General features: G+C 35.3%; 2 protein-coding genes across 2 annotated transcripts; both read left to right on the top strand.

Annotated features, from left to right (window-relative positions):
• Positions 1-254: 254 nt before the first annotated feature.
• Positions 255-1,589, top strand: LOC141693159 (uncharacterized). The gene has a single exon (XM_074498179.1). It carries the CDS (start codon positions 255-257, stop codon positions 1,587-1,589), a length of 1,335 nt encoding a protein of 444 aa, XP_074354280.1.
• A 144-nt stretch (positions 1,590-1,733) lies between these two features.
• On the top strand, positions 1,734-2,138 carry LOC141693170 (uncharacterized). Its single transcript, XM_074498189.1, has one exon. It carries the CDS (start codon positions 1,734-1,736, stop codon positions 2,136-2,138), a length of 405 nt encoding a protein of 134 aa, XP_074354290.1.
• Positions 2,139-22,524: the final 20,386 nt, after the last annotated feature.

The raw sequence follows: 22,524 nt of genomic DNA on the forward strand, positions 1-22,524 counted from the left end.
ATTGCCTCGTGAGACTTTGAAAGTATACATCTCGGCCTCCGATGGGTCAGTAGCCTCTGTGTTGGTTAAAGATGTCGAGGGACGAGAAGCTCCAGTCTACTACATCAGTCACACCCTGAAAGACGCCGAAACTCGTTACCCCCATGTGGGAAAATTAGTTTATGCTCTCGTGGTAGCAAGCAGAAAGCTCCGTCACTATTTCCAAGGCCGTCTGATAAAAGTCATGACTGACCAACATCTTGCACAAGCCCGATATGATAGGACGTCTCGCCGCTTGGACGGTCGAGCTCATCCAATTCCACATTGAATATCTACCCCGGAACGCTATAAAGTCTCAAGTCTTGTCAGACTTTGTTGTAGAATGTAAATTTGACAATCCTATAATTGAAGAAACACCATTTCCACAAAAAGCTTGGGTTCTTTACGTCGATGGCTCATCAACATTATCATCAGGGGGTGCATGTGTCATTTTAATCAGTCCAGAAGGATTTAAAATACAACAGGCCTTAAAATTCTCATTTCCAGTAACAAACAATATAGCTGAGTATGAGGCTTTGTTAGCAGGTTTGTGCCTGGAAATTGAGCTGGAGGTAAATATTTTAGAGATATTTGGAGATTCACAGCTTGTAGCAAAACAGTTACAGGGTGAGTTCAAAGCGCACGACACTCGAATGTCGACATATTTAAAACTGGCCATGTCTTTATTGAAGAAAGTCCAGTCGTGGACAATCAAGAATATTTACAGGGAAGACAACCAATGGGCCGACGCACTGTCTAAATTGGCCTCATCCGTTGTGACAACATTTGAGGCAATTTATGTCGAGGAAAGAAAGGTCCCCTCCATCGATTTAGGCCTTCCATTCCCCATCATGCTGAAAATCAATGAGATATCTTCTATGGCAGATTGGCGTCAACCTTTTTTAGAATATATCTTGCAGAACAAGCTGCCACAAGATAAGAATGAAGCTAGATCCATATCATACAAGGCAAAAAACTATTGTGTGCTAGAAAATAAACTATATCGTCGGGGACTTGTAGAGCCACTACTACGATGCTTAGGCCCAGAAGATTCTCGCCTATCGATGGTTGAAGTCCATACTGGCATCTGTGGAGATCATTTAGGAGGCAAGAACCTAGCCCTTAAGATAGTGAGGCAAGGTCTTTTTTGTCCTACAATGCGAAGTGATTGTGAAAATTTTGTACGAAAGTGTAAGTCATGTCAGCTATACGGGTCGGTGTCCCATCAACCCTCGGTAGAAATGATTCCAGTAAGCAACCCATGCCCTTTCTTTCAGTGGGGTATAGCCATCATGGGACCTTTCCCAAAGTCTAAGAATCAAGCCCAATATATTATCGTTGCTGTCGATTATGCAACAAAATGGGTCGAAGCCCGACCTTTGGCTAAGATTCGCGAGAAAGAGATGGTCGAATTTCTGATGGAATACATTGTGTTCAGATTTGGGGTACCAAGATTCATTGTAACCGACAACGGAACTCAATTTGTGGGGGATAAGTTCACAGAAACACTCTCGCAACTCAAAATAAAACACATCAAATCTTCGATAGCTTACCCCCAAGCCAACGGATAGGTCGAGGTGACCAACAGGATAATACTACAGGGGATCAAAAAAAGGGTTGATGAGTTGCCAAGGCCATGGGTCGAGGAATTGCCAAATGTACTCTGGTCTTATAGAATGTCCCCCAGGAGCTCAACAGGAATATCTCCCTTTAAGATGGCCTTTGGTTTAGAAGCTGTCTCACCAGTTGAAGTGTCTCTCAATTCCCCGAGGGCCGAGTACTTTGACGCTGAAGCATCACAGGAAGGAATTCAACTTCACAATGTTCTTATGGAAGAAATCAGAGATGAAGCATTTAAGAGAGTCCTTCAGCAACAAGCACGTACGGCATCTTACTTCAACAAGAAGGTGAAGGTTAAGCAATTCTTGGTTGGAGATCTAGTCCTCCGAGAGTCGGCAACATCACAGCCCACCATAAAAGGAAAGTTCAAAGCCCCGTGGGAAGGACCTTATCAAGTGACAAAGGTCGTTGCACCAGGAACCTATCGTCTTTCGACACTCGATGGTACTCCTATCAAGAATGCGTGGAACGCTATTCACTTAAAGAAATTTTATCAGTAATCAGTTTATTTGAAATGTATGAATCAGAACTATCTTTAATTATGAAAAATCAGTCTTAGCGAAAAGGGGTTGATATGAGATCCCCGTTAAAACACCACCCTAAATTATCAATGTAATCTATTTCTTTCAAGATGTTTTTTAAATCGTAAGTATAAAAGTTCTCATATAAAAATAAGATTAAGTAGCCTAGGGAAGGAGATCTAGGTCCTCGAAGTTTGAAGGATCAAACCCAGTAACGGGGTTCGCTGCACAAGAAAAATTATCGTCTATCGAGACTATAAAAAAAACAACACACACAACAACCAAAGGTGGTTGAAATGCGACCAATTCGAGCAAATGCCTTCCGAAGAACAAAAATAAAGAATCAAATCAGACAATAAAAATTGGTTTTAACGAAAGGGGACTACTATAAGAACCCCGTTAAAAGAAAAATATCCATGTTAAATGTGCCTATAAAAAACAACACTTTTTAAGCAAAGTTAGAAGCTCAAGATAAGGGAAAATCGGTAAACAACTACACCAATGAAAAAGGAAGAGAAGAGAAAGACAAACAATCGTAATAATACTATCACAAAATCAAACACGATCGCAGGAAAATAATGCCCATTACACAGTTAAAGAACCCCTTTGTAGAACAAAATAGCCAGATTCAAAGTTATCAAAAACCGACATCAGCAGTTATCCTTGATAAAAATTCAGGTTAAAATAAAAAATACACACACAAAAACAAGATAAACCGAGCATCATCTACAAAAGATATGACCAACACAAATCTATAACGAATCCATAATGTACTCAAATTGAAAAAGACAGTTTGAAAAATACATCGATTAACGAGGCATTCCTCACCTTCAGGGGTCGACACCTTTCTCCTTAGTCTCCTCAGCATAATCTCGGAGATAATCTTCAAAACCATGACCCTCGACGTCATAGCCAACCATCTTCATACGGTTAAGGCATCGACCATACCCATTACCGAGGGCCCCATCTAAGTCTTCCAGACCCTTCTCTACCTCCAGTTTTAAGTTCAAGTTGTCCGTCTCCAAAGCTTCGTTCTTCTCACGAAGAGTGGCGACTTCGACCTCTAGGGCCTCACGCTTCTTCGTCTCCTAATGAAGCGAAGCTTCAGCGCTCACCAGTCGAGACCCGGCACCCTCTGATTACTTTTTCAAGGAATCATTGGTCAACTCCAATTCACTTATCTACATTAAACAAAATATATAGCTATAAAATGAACATATACTTAAAATTAATTAAAAATAGAGAAGTGTGTGATTTACACACCTTGGTCCGAAAAGCTGAATTTGCTTTCGAAATTTCGGCAATTCGACTCCTGGCATCAATCAAATCGTTTTCAAGCTTCTTCTTTTCACCTTTCAAAATATCCCTCTCCTCTTCAAGCTTTGAAGACGAATCTCTGCTTTCATCAGCCCTATACTCCTCAAGAAGGTGCATCATATCGGATAAAAACTGTCAAAACACAAACAAAAGTAAAGACATCGATCAACGAGACCTATAATTATAGTATTTAAGACATAGGTTAGACAAGCATTTAATAAAGATACGCATACCCTGCGAGCTCTCCCTAAACATCGATCAACGAGCTCCGTTCTGGATCTCTTAGTATAAGCGCTGGAATCTTGAGGCAGATTAAAAACACGGAAAGCTCAAAGAGGAACTGTCGAGCCACCAACCCACCTCTCTGTGGGGCGAATCTCAACGTGAATAACTTCCTTGCTCATTTCAGGGTCGACGGTAGGCTGCATAATTCTCCGATTCTCAACTATCGTCAAAGTTCTATTCACGCCAGACCCCGCAGCATCTTTACGAACTTCTTTACCGGTGACATCTGGAATCTCAACAACTACAGTTCTCGCCCTCTTCTGAGAAGGAGTCTCGGCCCCCTCACAAGGAACACATTCAGACCCCCCGACAACCTTATTACCGTCTTCATCCAGAAGCTCAATAGAAATGGTCCTTGATGAAGTATTCTCATCAACCCTCGGTGCATCGACAGCCCCAGCCTTTGATTTCTTAACCAACATCATAATGGCCTTGTCCATTTCCACCGAAACTCTGTGGTCCAAAAGCTTTCTCAATGAACTTCCAGCAACTAAAATAAAGCACACATAAAACCACATTAGCGGATATCTATAAAGAAAAAGAAAGGGGGAGGAGGAAACTTAAAAGGAAAAATAGTAAAAAGCTTACGATTATGCTCTTCAAGAAACTTAGAGTCCTTTAAATCATTATGCGTAAAAACAGGTCTCGACCCCTGAAACCTATCGGGATACTCACTATCATACTTATCAAGACTGTTCAAATACTCGACCGTCGACTGAGTTACTTTACGACAAGGCCTTACAAACTCTAAATCCTTACCACCGATATAAACCCACTTAGGATGATATCCTGAGTTAGAGGATTTCACACTTACAATCTTGGTCGCTTACTTTGGGTATCGAAATAGACCTGACCGTTATGATATCGAACACAATAAATCGAAAAAACCAATTTCACAGAAGGAATCCTCTCTTTCTCGTTACACAAAGCTATAAAACCACTAATCTAAGCTAACGAGTTAGGCGACAACTGGGCGACCCCACATCCTATAGCCTCGTACATAGCTAGGTGGAAGGGGTGCATCAGGAGTCGAAGACCATACTCGAACATAATTAAGGGGATATCGTGCATACCAAATTCAGGCATAACCCACATCCGCTCTTCGGGGGTCGGGATACGTAATCTATACCCATTTTTTAAATCAACCCAGGACTCTAATTTGGTCATATTTAATCTATGGTTAGTAAAGTGACTTATATAATCAAGGCTACTACCCTGGGGAAACTCAAGACGACCGAGTTCTAAGCTTTCGCGAAGAACCCTCTCTCTATACTCCAAGGTGCGAGGACTGAGCGGTGGAGATTCTTTCGAAGCTACTTCGACACCAGAGAAGAGCTCGTCTTCATTCATAAAGTCGAAGGATTTACACGAATTCAAGTTGGGAATCTCCAGATTATCTAAGTTTATGGAAGATTCTTCGTCGCCCTCATCTAAAGGTCGTTTCTCAGGATTGCGAAAGAGGCTGGACGAAGCAGAATTTGGGTTAGCCATGGAATTGAAAAAGAAACCGCAAAGATGTTAATGTGGACAACCAAGACTCAAAGTCAAAGAATACAAACCAAGAACTTGAATCTAAAACGTTAAAGATTTAATCAGAATAAAGTGTTAAGTTGCAGAAGACTTACAGGAGGAGTGGAGACGCCGGAGAGAAGACACAACCTTTTTAAAATACTGTAGCACCTGTTTGATAAAAGAGAGGGAAGGTGAAAAGACTTCTCATATTTAAATCGATACATACTGTATTGCTATCATTACATGCCTCCGAAACATACAACTAAATGATGATAACAAAATAATAAAAAGGAGGCATGCACAACAAAAAAAAATCACGCAGAAAAATTTTTCTTTTAACATTTTATCTTTTAGTTTATTTTTTATTTTACTTTTTTTTACAGGTCATAATAAAGAACTTTAGTAGCAAATCTAAAGATATTACAATAATGTTCGCGGGGGACAAATGTTGGGCCCGAGAATAAAGAAGGAGGAGGAAGGACCATAGATAGGGACTTTAATATATAATCTTGTAATAAGAGGCCCAATATGGGCCCAATTGTAAAGGGAAAAGCCCATTAAGGGTCCCCTATAAATAGAGACTAGTTGCCCTATATAAGGAGGGTTGGAAAAATAAGTATCAATAAAAGAGTGTTGTTCCTCACTTAAATATGATTCAATCCTAGGATCATCAAATACATTGAGTTTAGTTCAAATATTAAACGATTACGGCAAGTATGAATCTCACATGTAATGAATATAAAAATAGATAAGTATTAATTATGCTTGTTATATTTATATCAGACCGGATTGAGTTGAGTTGGTTAAAAAAAATTAAAAACGATATACAATCCATTAAAGTCGGGATTAATAACCAAAATACATATCGGGTTATAATGATTCGATTTAATCAGCCGAGAATATGGTTGATTTGGGTTAGTTCGGTTGGTTTGGCCAACCCATGTGCCCCCTAGTCTCGCTTTCAATTTTAGCCATATATCAAGAGGTATGACCGTTGATTTAAATCCCCCAAAAGTCAGCTAGAATAGAAAATGGGCTTTGTTCCAGTTTAAGCACTTTACGAAAATTTCAATCCTATGATACTCTAGTTTAACAAACCTTTATTGTTATAAATAAACTTATGAAATACCACATTCAGAGTAAATTAGGGATTTTTGCCCACGCTACGCGTTCTAAATATATTTAATTTTTTTAAAAATATTAAATAATATAAAGAAAAATGTTTACGTAACTTTTCAGTTAATGAAAAAAAATATACGCGGATATACTTTTTCACGTATGTTAGACAAATATATGTTATGTTGTCATAATTTTTGTTTTAAAACATAATTAAATAATTTTAAATTTTATTTGTAATAAATTTAGCGCATGTTTCACGTTTTTTCATATGATATAGATTAATTTGATGGTATATTACAATTTTATTAAGAAAATGATTTAAGAATAATTTATTTAATTAATAAAAAAATAAAATAATCTCAACATGTGTTTTTTAATTTGTGTTGATTAATTTATAAAATGTGATAATTATTAATTTATAAGCATATAAGGATTCAAATTAAAATATATTTTGTTCAAATATTATTTTAATGATAAAACGTAAATTTAATTTAATAATCTTTATAAAATTTCAATAGCATGTATATTGTAATATTTAATTTAAAAGAATTTAAATTTATATTTTAAGATTAGGTAATTCATACCCAACATATCTTTAACAAAATGTTGGATTTAGGCACAATACCGTTAACGGCAAACAAAATATAGAACGTGATAATTATAAATTTATAAAATATGATAATTATTAATTTATAAGTATATAAGGATTAAAATTAAAATATATTTTGTTCTGATATTATTTTAATGATAAAACGTAAAATTTAATTTAATAATCTTTACAAAATTTCAATAGTATGTATATTGTAATATTTAATTTAAAAGAATTTAAATTTATATTTTAAAATTAGGTAATTCATACCAACATATCTTTAACAAAGCATTGAATTTAGGCACAATACCGTTAACGACAAACAAAACATAGAACAGACCTCTTCCGAGGGAGAATCAATATCTACTACTTCAAATCATGCAAACCAACTCTCTCAATCAGAAGATTATGAACATTTTTTGGAGGTTAGTAGCCCCATCTATACATGTTTTAGTTGTTGTCAATTGGTTGTAAAGTTCATGGCTAATAGTTTGTTTAAGACTTTAATTTTCATTCAAATATCAATTTTCAGTATATATAATGCTCCATTTGTATGTATAAGAGTATTCCATGTATTGATGTTGATTACATATTTTAGTTCGGAGTGATATAGACAATAATTTGATTATAAATTGATATAATTAGTTCACCGCTGGATGCCTATACTTCTGTATAGCAAATTGATAAGATTTCCAACAGTAGATTATTCACGAATTTTTGAAGATTTCTTCATGAACTGTTTTGGATTGAGTTTTAAATTTGAATGTTCAGGAACTTAAGAGAAAGCACGACTCATGGAATGTTGACTGGGATATGGGTAAATATGTCAGACAATGTTTTTTCATTGCTTGTTGAATGCTTATTTAAAAATTTAGGTATACATGATTGATAAATGTTAAATGTAGGTAGAGGAGAAAACCGTTAGGCAGCTTTGTTTCTGCAAATGTGGAGAAAGATGAGGATGGAGCATTTGTAAGATTTTAACTGATTATATTTGAACGTTATTAAGAAGTTAAATTTATATTGTACCTCACTGCATTATCTATCCAAAATTGCAGAGGGTTCCGTCTAGTTTTATTGATAAATTCAGGAGTAAACTTCATTCCCAATTATACCTAAAGTGCAAGATAATTGTTTGGAATGCGGAATATGATAAGTATCGAAAAAAATCTGCGGCCTTCAAGAATTTATGAGAATTTATGATTTAAATATGTATTCTGTTGTTGTTTTTGATTATTATGGGTATGGCAACTTTACTGTCCAGTGTTTCAACCATATGGCTGTTTCGATTACACATCCATCAGTTGAGCCAATATTTTTCTTCAATAAAGAGAACTATAACAACTGGATGATGGATGGGTTTATATATTGTCATAATCATGATGTTACTGAGAGGTACCTTTCTTGTATTCACTACAATGCTGTAAGACTTGATTGTGAACAATCCTTGATGGTGATCAGACAATACTCAAGTATGGAGGACTTGTATAATATGGTAACAACTCTCTCTATCTATACATTTATTATTTCCCTCATATGTATAAATATTTGGTTTACTTATCTTAAATATAATATTTAATGTGTTCAATTGAACAGGAACTGCCTACTCATTTGGAAAATTTGTATAAGCGATGGAAAGGATTGTCCAGGATCTGTTTGAAGCATGGCTGCAGAAAATGGGATGTACTCATCCATTGGGTTGAAGAAAAGTGTTGGTTTGGGAAAGGATGGTCTGGAGTTCTGAAGGAGTTGGATATCTGTGCAGGTGATGTAATAGCTATGAATATGGCTAATGAGCTACCAGAGATTGTTCTACTTTTTATTTTTAAAAAGAAAGAAGTGGAAGCTGAGAAAAAAAGAAGGTATCTCACAATTCTTTTGATTTTGCTATGAGGGTGCAACACTTAATTTGAAATATCAGTTTTTAATATCTAGAAGATTCAAATATATTTAGTAATAAATTTAAATTTGATAATTAATGAACAGGGGATAAAAATGGAAGAAGATCATTTTATAAGATTTTTTTTAGGCTCCTTTGAAGCTTGGATATATTGTGAGTAACCTATTATTTTTTACCCATATTCTTGTATGTTTTTAGTAAATGATCAATAATTCTTTTATGTTTTAACATTGTAACAGACAATCCCAAGTTTTTTAGGCCAGGAGACTGAAAATCAGCTCCTTGGTGTTGAACATATTGTAATCAATGGGATTCTGTGGGATGTGAGATACGATGCTAAATTAAGAATACTTTATGGGCTAAAACAACTGATTAAGTATTTTGGTTTTGTGGAGAATGATATGATATTATTTAGTTTCGGTGGGAATGGTGAGTTTTGTGGAAGGATTTTTATGTGTGAAGGAAAGGAAATTACATGTTCCACAGCAGAAAGTAATCGGAGGAGAAGGCCTAGTGGCAAATTTTTTCTTTTTGAAGATAATGTTACAGATTCACCTCCTGGAATTGGTATGCCATATGTTTTGTTTTCTTATATACTTTGCAGGCTCCTTTTACATAGGCAGTGGTTCTGAATTTACATTGTCTTATATCCGTACTTAGAATAAAATGTTGAAATTATGGATGTGTCAACTGAGATGGAGGTGGAAGGATATGATAACCCTGCACAGGACAATGCTGGAATACAGAATATGGAGTTGATGGAAAACAACAATCCACATGGTGCGCAAGTTGGAATGAATCTCCAGTTTTCTAAATTATTGGCTGGAAGTATCTTGAACTCTAAATGTTATGGAGCGGTAAATAATAATATATAAGAGTATAATATAACTATTTCGAATACCTTGTTGTATTATGTTCAGGAACAAACTGATCAAATTATGCTAACATGTTCAACTATTGTGCAACACATTCCTAGAACTATAAGATTCCGAGACCAAATGTGGAAAAGCGGAGACATGGTGAAGTTCAGAACTGGCCAAGGAGTTTGGGATATAAAAATAGTGCTAAACGGGACAGTTGCCAGATTTTTGCGTGGGTGGAGCAAATTTGTGAAAGATCTTGACTTAAAGGAAGATGACAATCTGCGCTTCACATTACAGCAAGACAGTGTTGTTCCAACTTTTAACATTGAAGTCAATCCTCCCGATTAGTAATTATCCTCCATATATTTCTTAGAATCTGAACCTGCTACTTAACAGTATCAAGTTAGTTTGGAGACTGAATTTTTATATTATGATGATGTTGGAATACCCTTTCTATCAATTTGAACGTGTTCCATGTGCTTATGCTTTAAATTATATTGAATTATATTATAATTTTGTATTTTCATATGCAACTTAAGTTTTCAGGCTGGTTATGAAACCTTGAACCGAGTCCAAAATATTAAAACGGGAGTACCATTTTATCGTCAATAGCAGACTAATATATAGTTTTTATATATTTCCAAGTTGATGACTCATATGCACATGGTAAACTCTACCTTTTTCATTTTGATACTTATCTATAAATTTGGTTTTCTCTCATAAACCTCTGTATGTTTGTAATGATTTGCATATTGTAATGTACAAACTTTTTTTTTGAAAATCATTTCCGGTTGAAATTCGATCTCAAGAGATTGTTACATCTTTTTTTAAATTTTCTTTAGTTGGCACATATATTTTTTAGGTAAATCAAAGTTGGTATAAAGTTAGAAAATTGAAATTTAACGTTAAGTACATCACGGACATTGTCAAACTACAATATATGGATATTCTTTTTGCAAATGCATCACATTTTTCTGTGAGAATATATGATTACTACATATAAAGTGAAAATTCATCCCTCTTAATGTTCTATCTAATTTGAAAAATATATTGACAGATATGTTCAAAAAGTACAAAAATGTGATTAATGTTAAAAAATCCACTCCAATTCATGATGTCATGCTACTAGAGATTAAAGCGGATAGTATTTAAATTTAATTTCCAAGATAAAATTGATCCAACCATAATAGATAATTGTCAAAAATAGTAGGATGTATATAATAGGCTGCATATTCACATGCTAATTACATTTCTAACGCTGAGAAACTCTGATGCATACACTTAGCCGCATTCATAGGCTGATGCATGAGTAATCCAAAACAATATAATGTTCCTGATTCATATCCTCTTGCAGTAGAAGTGACAATCTCCAAACATGAGGAAAAGAATGAGTATGTGAATATGCACAGTAAGCACTAACACATGTAAAATGATTTGTTGTAAACCTTTTTAAAAGTATCTTCTCATAATGAGGACCTAATCAACATATTCCTTAAGGACACATCACAAAATCAGAGTAGCATGACAGTTGAAAACAGGAAAAAAAATATTCAAATTGTTAACTACCATTCGGTTATTATAGATCATGGTAACTGTTAAATTTAGCATAAAAGAACTGCCAAAAACTACCAGCCATTCTCACATGTATATATACCTTTGGGTGTTTTTAACATTTAGATGTATATTACAGGTTACAAAATGACTTCAAGAAGTGAAAAGAGGAAGAGATGGTCAGGCATAAAAAATGTAGCGGAGCAAGAGTTGCAAAATTTGGTTGTAGCGTGCGCAGAATTCAATGACATGGAAGAAACAAAGATTTTCTACTCAAAGATGTATGCTACAATGGAAAATAGGCAATCTGAATTGTTTGCTCGTTCTATTGGCCTTGAGGAACAATTCACGTAATACTCAAATGTTTATATGTTTTTATGATTTATATTGATTTATATTACAAATTTAATGGATCCAGTTTCAATATTTCACAGCGAAATAGAAAGTACTCTGAAGAATGGATCAAGGAAAAAACGTGGAGAATCATCACAGAGTAGTACTGAAATTCCACATTCTTATACAGGGAATTCACATAGATTTCTAGGTGATACGTCCACATCTCTACATGGTCATGAGAACAAATTCAAAAAGAACACAGAAGAAATGGTAAGTGCATTTGAAAAGTTTGGTGATGGATGGAAAGAACATCTTAATAATTTGAATGCTCGTGCTGATATGTTGATTGAAGAAAATGGAAAGCTTCGCATATTATTAGATGATTATGCTCGAAATATATAAATTATGTTGTAGTTGATATACTGTGATGATGTATTGCACTTCCTCTACTTGGAGGATAGTATTAAACGTTTTTATGCAATAATTGCAGATATGATTGATTGTTTATGTTGGATTACTGTCATGTTGTGTTTACTTTGGATGATTAAAAAGATATATATACATTGAACAATAATTACAAATGCATTTTATTCTATATACAAATTTGTCTTCCTTACATGATAGACATATATCACATTCACATACATTAAAAGAATTTTAAACCTGCACAACCTGACCATCAATTGCTGGTTCGGGATCATTAACTTTGAATTCTTGAAATCTTGCTTGCTCTGGCCCAATACCTAAATCCATGTTTAGGAAATTCTGTATATCTGCAACAGGCCTATCAAATGTTCGAAGGTCATGTGTATCTTGTCTTCCAAGTATTGCCAAACGACGTGCAACTGCATTCCTATTAGGATGAACCAAATGAAGTTCATAATGGATATTCTTATCACTAAGCCTTGAAAGAATAAGTCTAAAAGTCTGTCTGGAATGTGGTGTAATCCCTTCTTCTTTGTAATATTTGCATTCTCGGTATGCTTGTATATTTTCGGTTTCAATGATAACCCGTTCGTAAGAATCCTAGAATGCACGGCGCATGCCTAATAAAATAGCCCATAATGCACTATTCAAATTTGTAAATCCTGAAATTGTGTCATAAGTAAGTCTGAGAAGATGACCTCCTGCATATCTTACAACAACACCAATACCATTTCTATTATCGCCTTCAGGAGCATTCTGGATAAACTCACTATGGACATTGATATTCACCCAACCATTAGGAGGAAATTGCCATACACGCTCAACATGTTCCATTCTCCCTAAATGTATAAGACAAAAATTAACCGTTTCTGGGTTTAATTTGATTATATGAGATATTATTAAATGATTATTGCCAGTATATAAAGAAAATAATTGAATAGATATGTCTGCTCCAAATAGTTGATAAGTTTTACAAAAAAAAAATATAGAAGAGTTGAGGAGATGTGTCTATTCCAAAAAGTTGTTGGATTTAAAATAACTAAATTTATTTGAACAGTTTAGTTTGCAATATTAATCATAATTATGTGTCCTAAAAAAATTATTATGTTAAAAAAATTATGAAAATAATAGTATTTTCTTCACACATGATTTAACCAATTGAACTTTTAGTATTACATTAGAAACACAATTTTAAAATACATTGTTCATAGGCTATGTAAATTTATATATTGTAGAAGATTATATTATGTAAAATTCAACTACATATGATGAAAGATAAGGTAAATTCAGATACATATACAGTTACATTGAAACTTTTTTACTAAAAGCTTAATAGAATAATATATATTATTAATACTACTAACAGTTTATCAATTAGTTCTCTTTATTAGAAATTAAACAATATCTGTTATAATAGTTTATGAATTAGTAATTATGATTTAATTTCTTTTTTGGGAATTAAATAACTTTCTTCAATACCAAGTAAATAATTAGTTTAGCACATACTTTATTTATCAAAATTTTGAACATGAAATCGTTTATGTGATTGGAAATTGTGATCACAAAATATGTAAATTCAGACAACTATATATAAATATCAAAGTAATGAATCCCAGCAAAATAATGGCAAGGTTCAAAATAAACTTACATTATAACTGATGTCGCGGCTCATAGTTCAGATATATGGTTTCAAAAGAAATGCAACATGTTACAACAACATTGTAATACTGTTAGATTAGCATGTGCACCATCAGTTTTAGTTGTAACCACGCCTTGTACTCCGATGTAACTTTCTTACCAACAGCATACTGCTTCAATATGTCAATTGAGGCAAGTTAATTAGAAGTAGATAGTAAACCTCTTCATGAGCCGAACACATTCACTTGCAAGACATGAAAACGAAAAAAAACAGTCATGCGACTGAATACCATTATTGGAAAAAATTAAAACCAAATGAAACTCTTACATTCGGTTAATCTAAACATGTGTTTGACAGAAGGTATGGCATAGGTCTAATTCCATGGAAAATGACTATAAATATGAATTTGTTTCTTCACCTTTTACAACCTAAATTAATAGAGCTTCTTAAGTGAAAGGACCTTCTTAAGTGAGTTTTGAGGATAAATGTAAATTAAGTACCTTTTTAAGAGAGCTTTCAGGAAGAACCAAATCAGGCTTTGTAACCTATAATTTTAAACAATGCAGACATTGATAGCATTGTCACAATTTGACACATTTGTGAAAGATGTATTAACTCCAAAGCTCAAATATAAGTTATGAATGCACAACACATCAAGAATCTTGTAATCAAAATAAGGTTATAGAAATATGTCATATAGATTCATGGATTTAAATTCGAGATACATAAGAATAATTGAAGTATACTCAAATATATTACTTAAACTTAATAATTCATAACATAAACTATAATCTTGAAAATAATCAGTTGAAGAGTGCATCTGTGACATTTTGAGTTCCAAATATGTGCCATCTTCGAACCCTCTGGCCATAAGTCGCCTTCTTCCTGAAAGTTTCCTTGGACAACTCTAGTGCAAAGTGAATTCCACAAGTCTATCTCAAACGGAGGTCCATCTTCCAGGTGGAACAGTTTAGTACTCCTTGCATTTAGACATAATTTGTTTGCTGGTAGCAGAAGATCATTTCCAGCAATGTTACCGTACATGTCTGAGAGCAGGGTAATAATCTCTTTCACTATGCCTCTCATGTCAGTATTGGTGACTATCATATACATTTCAGTAGCAGTACTATCTAATTCAGCTGGTCTAAATAATGCCTTAAATAAAATGTAAGCAAATCTGAATGGGAAATATTTAGAAGATAGTACTGATAAAACCTGAAGATTAAAATCAACATTATTCCTCTGCAACAGTCTGAGAGATGAGTTTAAAAAGCTTGCCTGATGAACATCGTGTCTAACACAATAAGAAACGAAGTCGTAGAACTGGTCACGTGTAACTTCCATCGGATGCTTGTTGTGTATATGTTGTGTACTTGATAATTTCATGAACAAAACACCTTGGTAGATTTTACTTAGTGAAATTATGTAGCACTCGATGGATAAGGTTTAAAGTCCCGACGGATGACTCAATATAGTCCCGACGGATGATGACTTATTATCCATCGAGTGAGTAGCTTATGTAACAATAAGTCTGAAGCACATTTCTGCATACACATTGTTTAGAATTTGTAGTAGTACTTAAGTCATGTTGACTTTAGTTAGATATGCAGAATATGTTGATTAATTGTACATAGATGATATCTTGTAATTCTGCATAAGTGAAATGAAGTCATGTGCCTGATTGCTACCCGACGGATAAACTACAATGAATTCGACGGATGATCAACAACACGACGGATGATCAATAACTCGACGGATGATCAATAACCCGACGGATAAAGAATTCAAATATCTGTTGACAGTGACAACACAGTCACATGCACCGAGTGGATGCAAATGGAATGTGGTAGCCTATTCAACTGGGTTTTCGAGAACAAAGAAGCATTGCCATTTCTATGCTATTATGAAGATATTCAAAGATGCTGGAATAGAGTAATGAAGTAGCATTGTAATAGACTAGATAGTTTTTGTTTTATTATCCTGTCTCATTACTTTGCAATCTTGGTGATATATAAACCAAGAAGCAACAACTAAAGAAAAAAGAGAGATACAAGCAGAGAAACATTTATAAGCAGAATTCTTAGCATTTCTCTGTACTCTAAGTTGTTCAATACTTGTAAGCAGCTGTGAGCATTTTGCACACAGGGGTCTCTCGATATATAATATATATCTCTAGTGGAATCATTCAAATCCACCAGAAAGTTTTTAAAGACTCTTGTTTTTAATTACTTGTGTTTTGATTCATTTAAGTAACTATTCCGCATTGTGCTAATCAATTCACACTTATATATATTCGAGTTAGAATATTTTTATTTCGAGAAAAAGTTTCAAGAATTCCATTCAACCCCCCTTCTATAATTCTTGTCATATTGTTAAGGGACTAACAATTGGTATCAGAGCAAGCTCTTAACTTACAAAGAGTTTAAAGATCAAAACTATATAGCAAGATGAACAAGAAGGATGTTGGAGTCAAGATCCCTTTTCTGGATAAAGATTATTATCATCATTGGAAGGTAAAGATGCATCTTCATTTGCTTTCTCAAGATGAGGCCTATGTTGACTGCATAGAAAGAGGCACTCATGTTCCAATGAGAGCTACAATAGGAAACGAGTCATCAGTCCCCAAGCCAAGGCATGAATGGTCTGATCCTGACATTGAACAAGTCAGGAAGGATAAAAAGGCCATGAATATCCTGTTTAATGGAGTTGATGGAGATATGTTTGACAACATTATCAACTGCAAAACTGCCAAGGATGTTTGAGATACAATACAGATTATCTGTGATGGCACTGAGCAAGTTAGAGAAAACAAGATGAAGCTCCTGATTCAGCAATATGAGCATTTTTATAATGAAGAAAGTGAGTCTCTCACTGACATTTTTAGTAGGTTTCAAAAACTACTAAATGCTCTAAAGTTGCATGGAAGGGTCTATCAGACAAAAGACTCTAATATGAAATTCCTTAGATCTCTTCCAAAGGAATGAAAACCAATGATAGTCTCATTAAGAAACTCACAAGATTATAAGGAGTTTACTTTGGAGAGACTGTATGACATCCTGAAAACTTATGAGCTTGAAATAGAGCAAGATGAGAGGATGGAGAGAGGAAAGAAGAAAGGAGGATCCATTGCACTAGTTGCTGAGTTGGAAAAAGAGAAGGAAGTGAAGATGAAAGCTGTTGAGTCAACTTCAAGGGTCTGTGAAAGCAAGGGCAAGGGGCTTGCAGCTGAAAATGAAGATTCTTTGAGCCAAGATGACATGGAGGACATTGATGAACACCTAGCATTTCTTTCCAGGAGATTTTCCAAGCTCAAGTTCAAGAAGAACTTTGGAGCAGCCAAGCCAAATAGAAACATGGTGGATAAATCAAAATTCAAATGTTTCAAATGTGGCTTGGCGGGGTACTTTGCCAGTGAGTGTAGGAAGTGAGATTCCAGTAAGAAAAAGTTTGAGACTATGGATTATAAGTAAAAATACTTTGAGTTGCTCAAACAAAGGGAAAGGGCTTTCATAACACAAGAAAATGACTGGGCAGCAGATGGTCTGGATGAAGATGAAGATGTCAGCTATGTTAATCTAGCCCTAATGGCCAAGTCTGATGAGACAGAAACAAGTTCTTCAAGTAATCAGGTAATTACTACAAACCTTGCACACTTATCTAAAGCTGAGTGTAATGATTCCATAAATGACATGTCTACAGAGTTATATCATTTGCGTGTTACACTTAAGTCTCTTACTAAAGAAAATGTTAAAATCAAAGAAAATAATTTATTTTTGAGTGAGAGAAATAATGTGCTTGAGTCTCAGTTCATTGATTTTGAAAAGTTAAGAATTGAGTGTAAGATTACCAAGGAGGAATTAACTGAGTCCTTGAAGAAAGAAGAAATTTTAAAGAAGCAGCTCGAGCGTCAACAAGAGGTGATTAAGGCATGGAAAACATCCAGGGATGTTCATGCTCAAATCACCAAAGTTCAAGGAATTGAGTCTTTCTGTGATGCATCCTGGAAAAAGAATAAAGAGAAACTAGAACCAAATTTGGTAGATAGAGTGCTAACAAATGTAGACTCGACAAATGATGAGGATCATCCGTCGGATAACAAAAAGGGTTATCCGTCGAATGATGAAAATCCTCATCCTACGGCTGTGAGCAAGCCTATCAGTAAAGCCAAACTTGTTAAGCTGAATGAGAAGTATGGGTCTGTTTCCAAGAACTTTATTTCAGGAGAATCGAGTCAAGTTAAGAAAGGGAAAAAGGCTAATGTTGGTCACATGACTGTCAAACAGTTAAGTGACAGACTTGAAAAGATTGAGGTAAAAATAGAGGCTAAAAAGAAAAACAATAGAAATGGTAAAGTAGGGATTAACAAACACAATAACTACACACCTGATAAATATGCTCCTAGAAAAATCTGTGTCAAGTGTGGTAGTGTAAATCATTTATCTGTTAATTGCAAATCTGCCATGCCTACTTCCATGTCTGTGCCACCTCACTTTCCTAACATGAATGCCATGCCTCCCATGCCTATAAATGCTATGTCTACAAGGGCTATTTTCAACAAGAAGGAATAGATTTTGATGAAACATTTGCTCCTGTTGCAAAACTTAAAGCCATCAGAATCTTCTTAGCCTATGCAGCCCATGCCAATTTCAAGGTCTATCAAATGGATGTCAAAAGTGCCTTTCTAAATGGAGATTTGGAGGAGGAAGTCTATGTCAGTCAACCTCCTGGTTTTGAAGATCCAAATTTTCCAGATCATGTCTATTTTCTCTTGAAAGCACTTTATGGACTGAATCAAGCACCTAGAGCCTGGTATGACACTTTATCAAAGTTCCTTTTGGAAAATCACTTCACAAGAGGTACTGTAGATAAAACTTTATTTTTCAAAAATGTTAATGGTTCTAGTATACTTGTTCAAATTTATATAGATGATATTATTTTTGGCTCTACAGATGAGAAACTTTGCAAAAAGTTTGCCAAATTGATGCAAAGTAAGTATGAAATGAGTATGATGGGAAAACTGACTTACTTTCTTGGTTTACAAGTTAAGCAAGTTAGTGATGGAATATTCATTAGTCAAACTAAATAGCTATTAAGAGAATTTTCAGATATCTCAAGGGAACACCAAAACTTGGTATTTGGTACCCTAGAGATTCTGGTTTTGATCTAACTGGTTATTCAGATGCAGATTATGCAGGTTGTAGAATTGATAGAAAAAGTACAACAGGAACCTGTCAATTTCTAGGAAACAAGCTTGTGTCCTGGTTCAGTAAAAAGCAAAATTCAGTTTCCACTTCTACAGCTAAAGCTGAATATATTGTTATTGGTAGTTGCTGTGCACAGATATTATGGATGAAAAATCAATTGCTAGACTATGGTTTGCAAGTTGAGAGGATTCCTATTTTCTGTGATAACAAAAGTGCAAATGCCATCACTGAAAATCCAGTACAACATTCAAGGACAAAGCACATAGATATCAAGTACCACTTCATAAGGGAACATGTAATGAATGGTACTGTGGAGCTACATTTTGTTCCAAGTGAGAAGCAGCTTGTAGATATCTTTACCAAGCCACTGGATGAATCCACCTTTTTAAGGTTGGTAAGTGAGTTAGGTATGCTTAATTATTCCTAAATCTATATGAGTTAATTTGCAAGTTGAAATGCAGCCAGAAATTTAATTGATTTCTCAGTCTAGGATGAAATTTTGGCTAAGTCAAAATTTACATCTCGACGGATGATCTTTATCCATCGAGTTTGATCATCCGTCAGTATACTATTTGCTAACAAAAATCAATTATTTTTCTGGAATATTTTATGACTCGACGGATAACCGTTTATCCTCATCCATCGAATTGTCTTAATCTTAGCCGTTAATTCCCTGTATATTATCCATCTAGTATGCTTACAGTTTGTAAGCATAACACGATGGATAATGGGTGGAATTTTACAGTTTATTTTTAAACGGCTATTTTAGGCAATTTCTATTGATTACTTTATTTTACTTTATTATTTTTAACAGTTATTTTTGAGATAGTATAAAAGCATATTTCATTTCAATCACTTTTCTTTTATCATTCTCAATTCAACTGCTCTAATTTCATTCTCTCTCAAAGCACTTACTGTCTTTCTCTTCAAGCTCTTATTCTCTAACAATGGCACCTGTTGTAAAGATTATGTCTCAAACTGGGTTCATTTATGAGAAGAACAATTTCACTGCACTAGTGAACAAGGGTATTCAGCAATCTGGTGACTATCACAAAATGATGGACTTTTTGAAGAATTACAAGCTCAATTATGCCATGCTGGAATCACCCACAATCTTCTGTGAAGTTGTTGAAGATATGTGGACCACTGCTACCTACAACTCAACAGATAAGACAATCACACTCACCATTAAAGGTAAAGAGTTCTGTATTAATAGTGATGTTATAAAAGCATATTTCAAGATTCTTGATAACACTGTGACCTCACCATACACTAACACTGATATAATCAATATGCTTAATTCCATGAACTATGTTCTTTCTACTTCTAAGTTAAGTGACATTAGGAGAATTCGGCTTAGAAAAGAATAGAGTTTTATGTGTGATGTTGTGACAAAGGTCTTTTCAGGTAAAGTCAGTAATTTTGATTCAGTCAATATCTCAATGCTTAACATGCTCTACATGCTAGTTATAGATAAATTCTATAATTTCAGTGATCTTGTCTTGTTTGAGTTAGGCTTTAAATTAGGAGAGTTAAATAAAAGAGGTAAAAATGTGTATTATGCTAGATTCTTTATGATGTTAGCTAACCACCTCTGTGAAGAGATTGTGCTTGAGAACCCTAACAACAAACTAGATTGTTGGGTTTAAGAGAGAAGGCTCATTGCAGATTTGAACAGGGCCAATCATCACAAGGATGTGCCATTGTTCTATTTTCCTATAATGCAAGCACCTCAGGTAAGTGAGGTAAGTTCATCTATCCCTACCACAATTCCAACTTCACTAATTTCTTTGAGTTCCAGTGTGGCTATGGCAGCTGTGTCAATGACCAAACAGTTGCCTACCCAAGCTACCAAAACTGTAAAAATTTTCAAACCCAAATCAAAGAAAGCCCCCTCTGGTATCTCCCAAAAGATTCCAGTTGAAAAATCCACTAAAAACAAAGAGGGGAGTGTAAAGGAGGGCAAGATAGGTGAGGGAAGGGGTGAACATAAAAGAAACCCCAAGAATAAGGTTGGAGAGTTGAGTGGATCCCAGCCTAGCCACACTGCAGTTTCCCAATAAACTGCAGTGCTTAAAAAGGATAAAAGCTCATTTCTAGCTGCATCCTCCTAAAAGGATGTAGTTATTGAACAAAGCTCTCAACCAAGGGCACAAGCCAAGAGGGTTAGGGACACAAGCTCACCCCAAACTTATGCCAGAAAGAAGAAGTCTAAAACCCTTGGGGATGCATAGGGTACACACACGGTGCAAACTGGTGCAAAAGACACAGTCACTGTACCTTCACAAATTCAGTTTGATGTGGCTCCAATAAATGTGGAGTCACAGCCAAAATCTCTAGTCATAGAAGCACCTCAAACACCAAACTCACCAACAAATTCTCTGGATGTGGATATGATAAACACATCAATTCCTGATTCCCCTTCTTTAAATCTGTTGGGGAAGCCAAAATCTAGTGCAAGTGAGCAATCTTTTAGATGATTTGTTGGCTCACTTGCCAATTCTTTCAGGAACTGTTGTATCATCTGTGCCCAAAATATCTTCAATCAGCGCAGAGTCAACAATAGTTTCTATTCCCAGTTCATTCATTTCTACTCTCTCGACGGATATTGCTCATCCGTCGAGTAGTGATTGTATCCCGACGGATAAGCTTAACAGCAGTTATCCGTCGGATAGCAAAACCACTCACTCGATGGATATCACTCATCCATCGAGTATCTCTGCACAGCTTCAAACTTCATTTATTTCAAGTGCAAAAGATTTAGTGGTTGTACAGTCACTCTTAGGATTGAGAGAGAAGAGTGTTTTGAGTGAGAGTCTGGGTTGCTCCCAGGAAAAAGGAGAGAAAATGAGTGAAACTATGCAATCCATTTCTTCAGGATTGGAAAAAGAAAGTGAGAGGAGTCCCACCTTAGTAGGTGAAGGTGAGGGTGTGAGGGTGGGGAGCCAGGGTGAGACCCCGATGCAATAAAGGATAGAAAATGAGAGAAATGCAGGTACTGGAGCTATAAGGATGAATGTCATTACTAGTGAGTCAATGAATATCCAGGATGCAGACAGGGAGGGACTATCTCAACATCCTAAAGCTGTTATAGATTCCACCTCCCTTGATGCTGAGGCATTCACTCACCCTGTTCCAGCTTATCAACTTCTAGCTGAACAGGGCAATGACAATGCAGAAAGGATGCTGAATTTGGTGCATACCACATAGTCTATGATGAGAGCTAAGGATGCCATCACAGCTTTACCTTCTACAGCTGGTGATGTGGACTATGAGACTGGTGGATCAGCTGATTTCTTTGGTGATGGGAGTGGAGATAGTGAAAATGAGACAATGGACATAGGGGGAGAAGTAGATTCAAGTTCAAGATTAGGTATACCATCATGGGCGTTTTCAAAGCACTGTGATGAGCACTACTTCAAGACAACCCTGATCCAGCTAATCAATCAAACAAATACTGCTCTTCAAACCACTACTACTGCCAGCACCAAGAAGCTCATTCAGGCACATCTAGCCTCCCTGCAACTTCAACAAATCCAAGGCTTCCAACATGCTAGGGATGTAAACACCATGAACAATGATATTGAGGAGATGAAGAAGGCCATTTCAGACAAGCTGGATTCT

Source organism: Apium graveolens, chromosome 2 (assembly GCF_009905375.1).
Source record: "Apium graveolens cultivar Ventura chromosome 2, ASM990537v1, whole genome shotgun sequence".
Taxonomy (NCBI): domain Eukaryota; kingdom Viridiplantae; phylum Streptophyta; class Magnoliopsida; order Apiales; family Apiaceae; genus Apium; species Apium graveolens.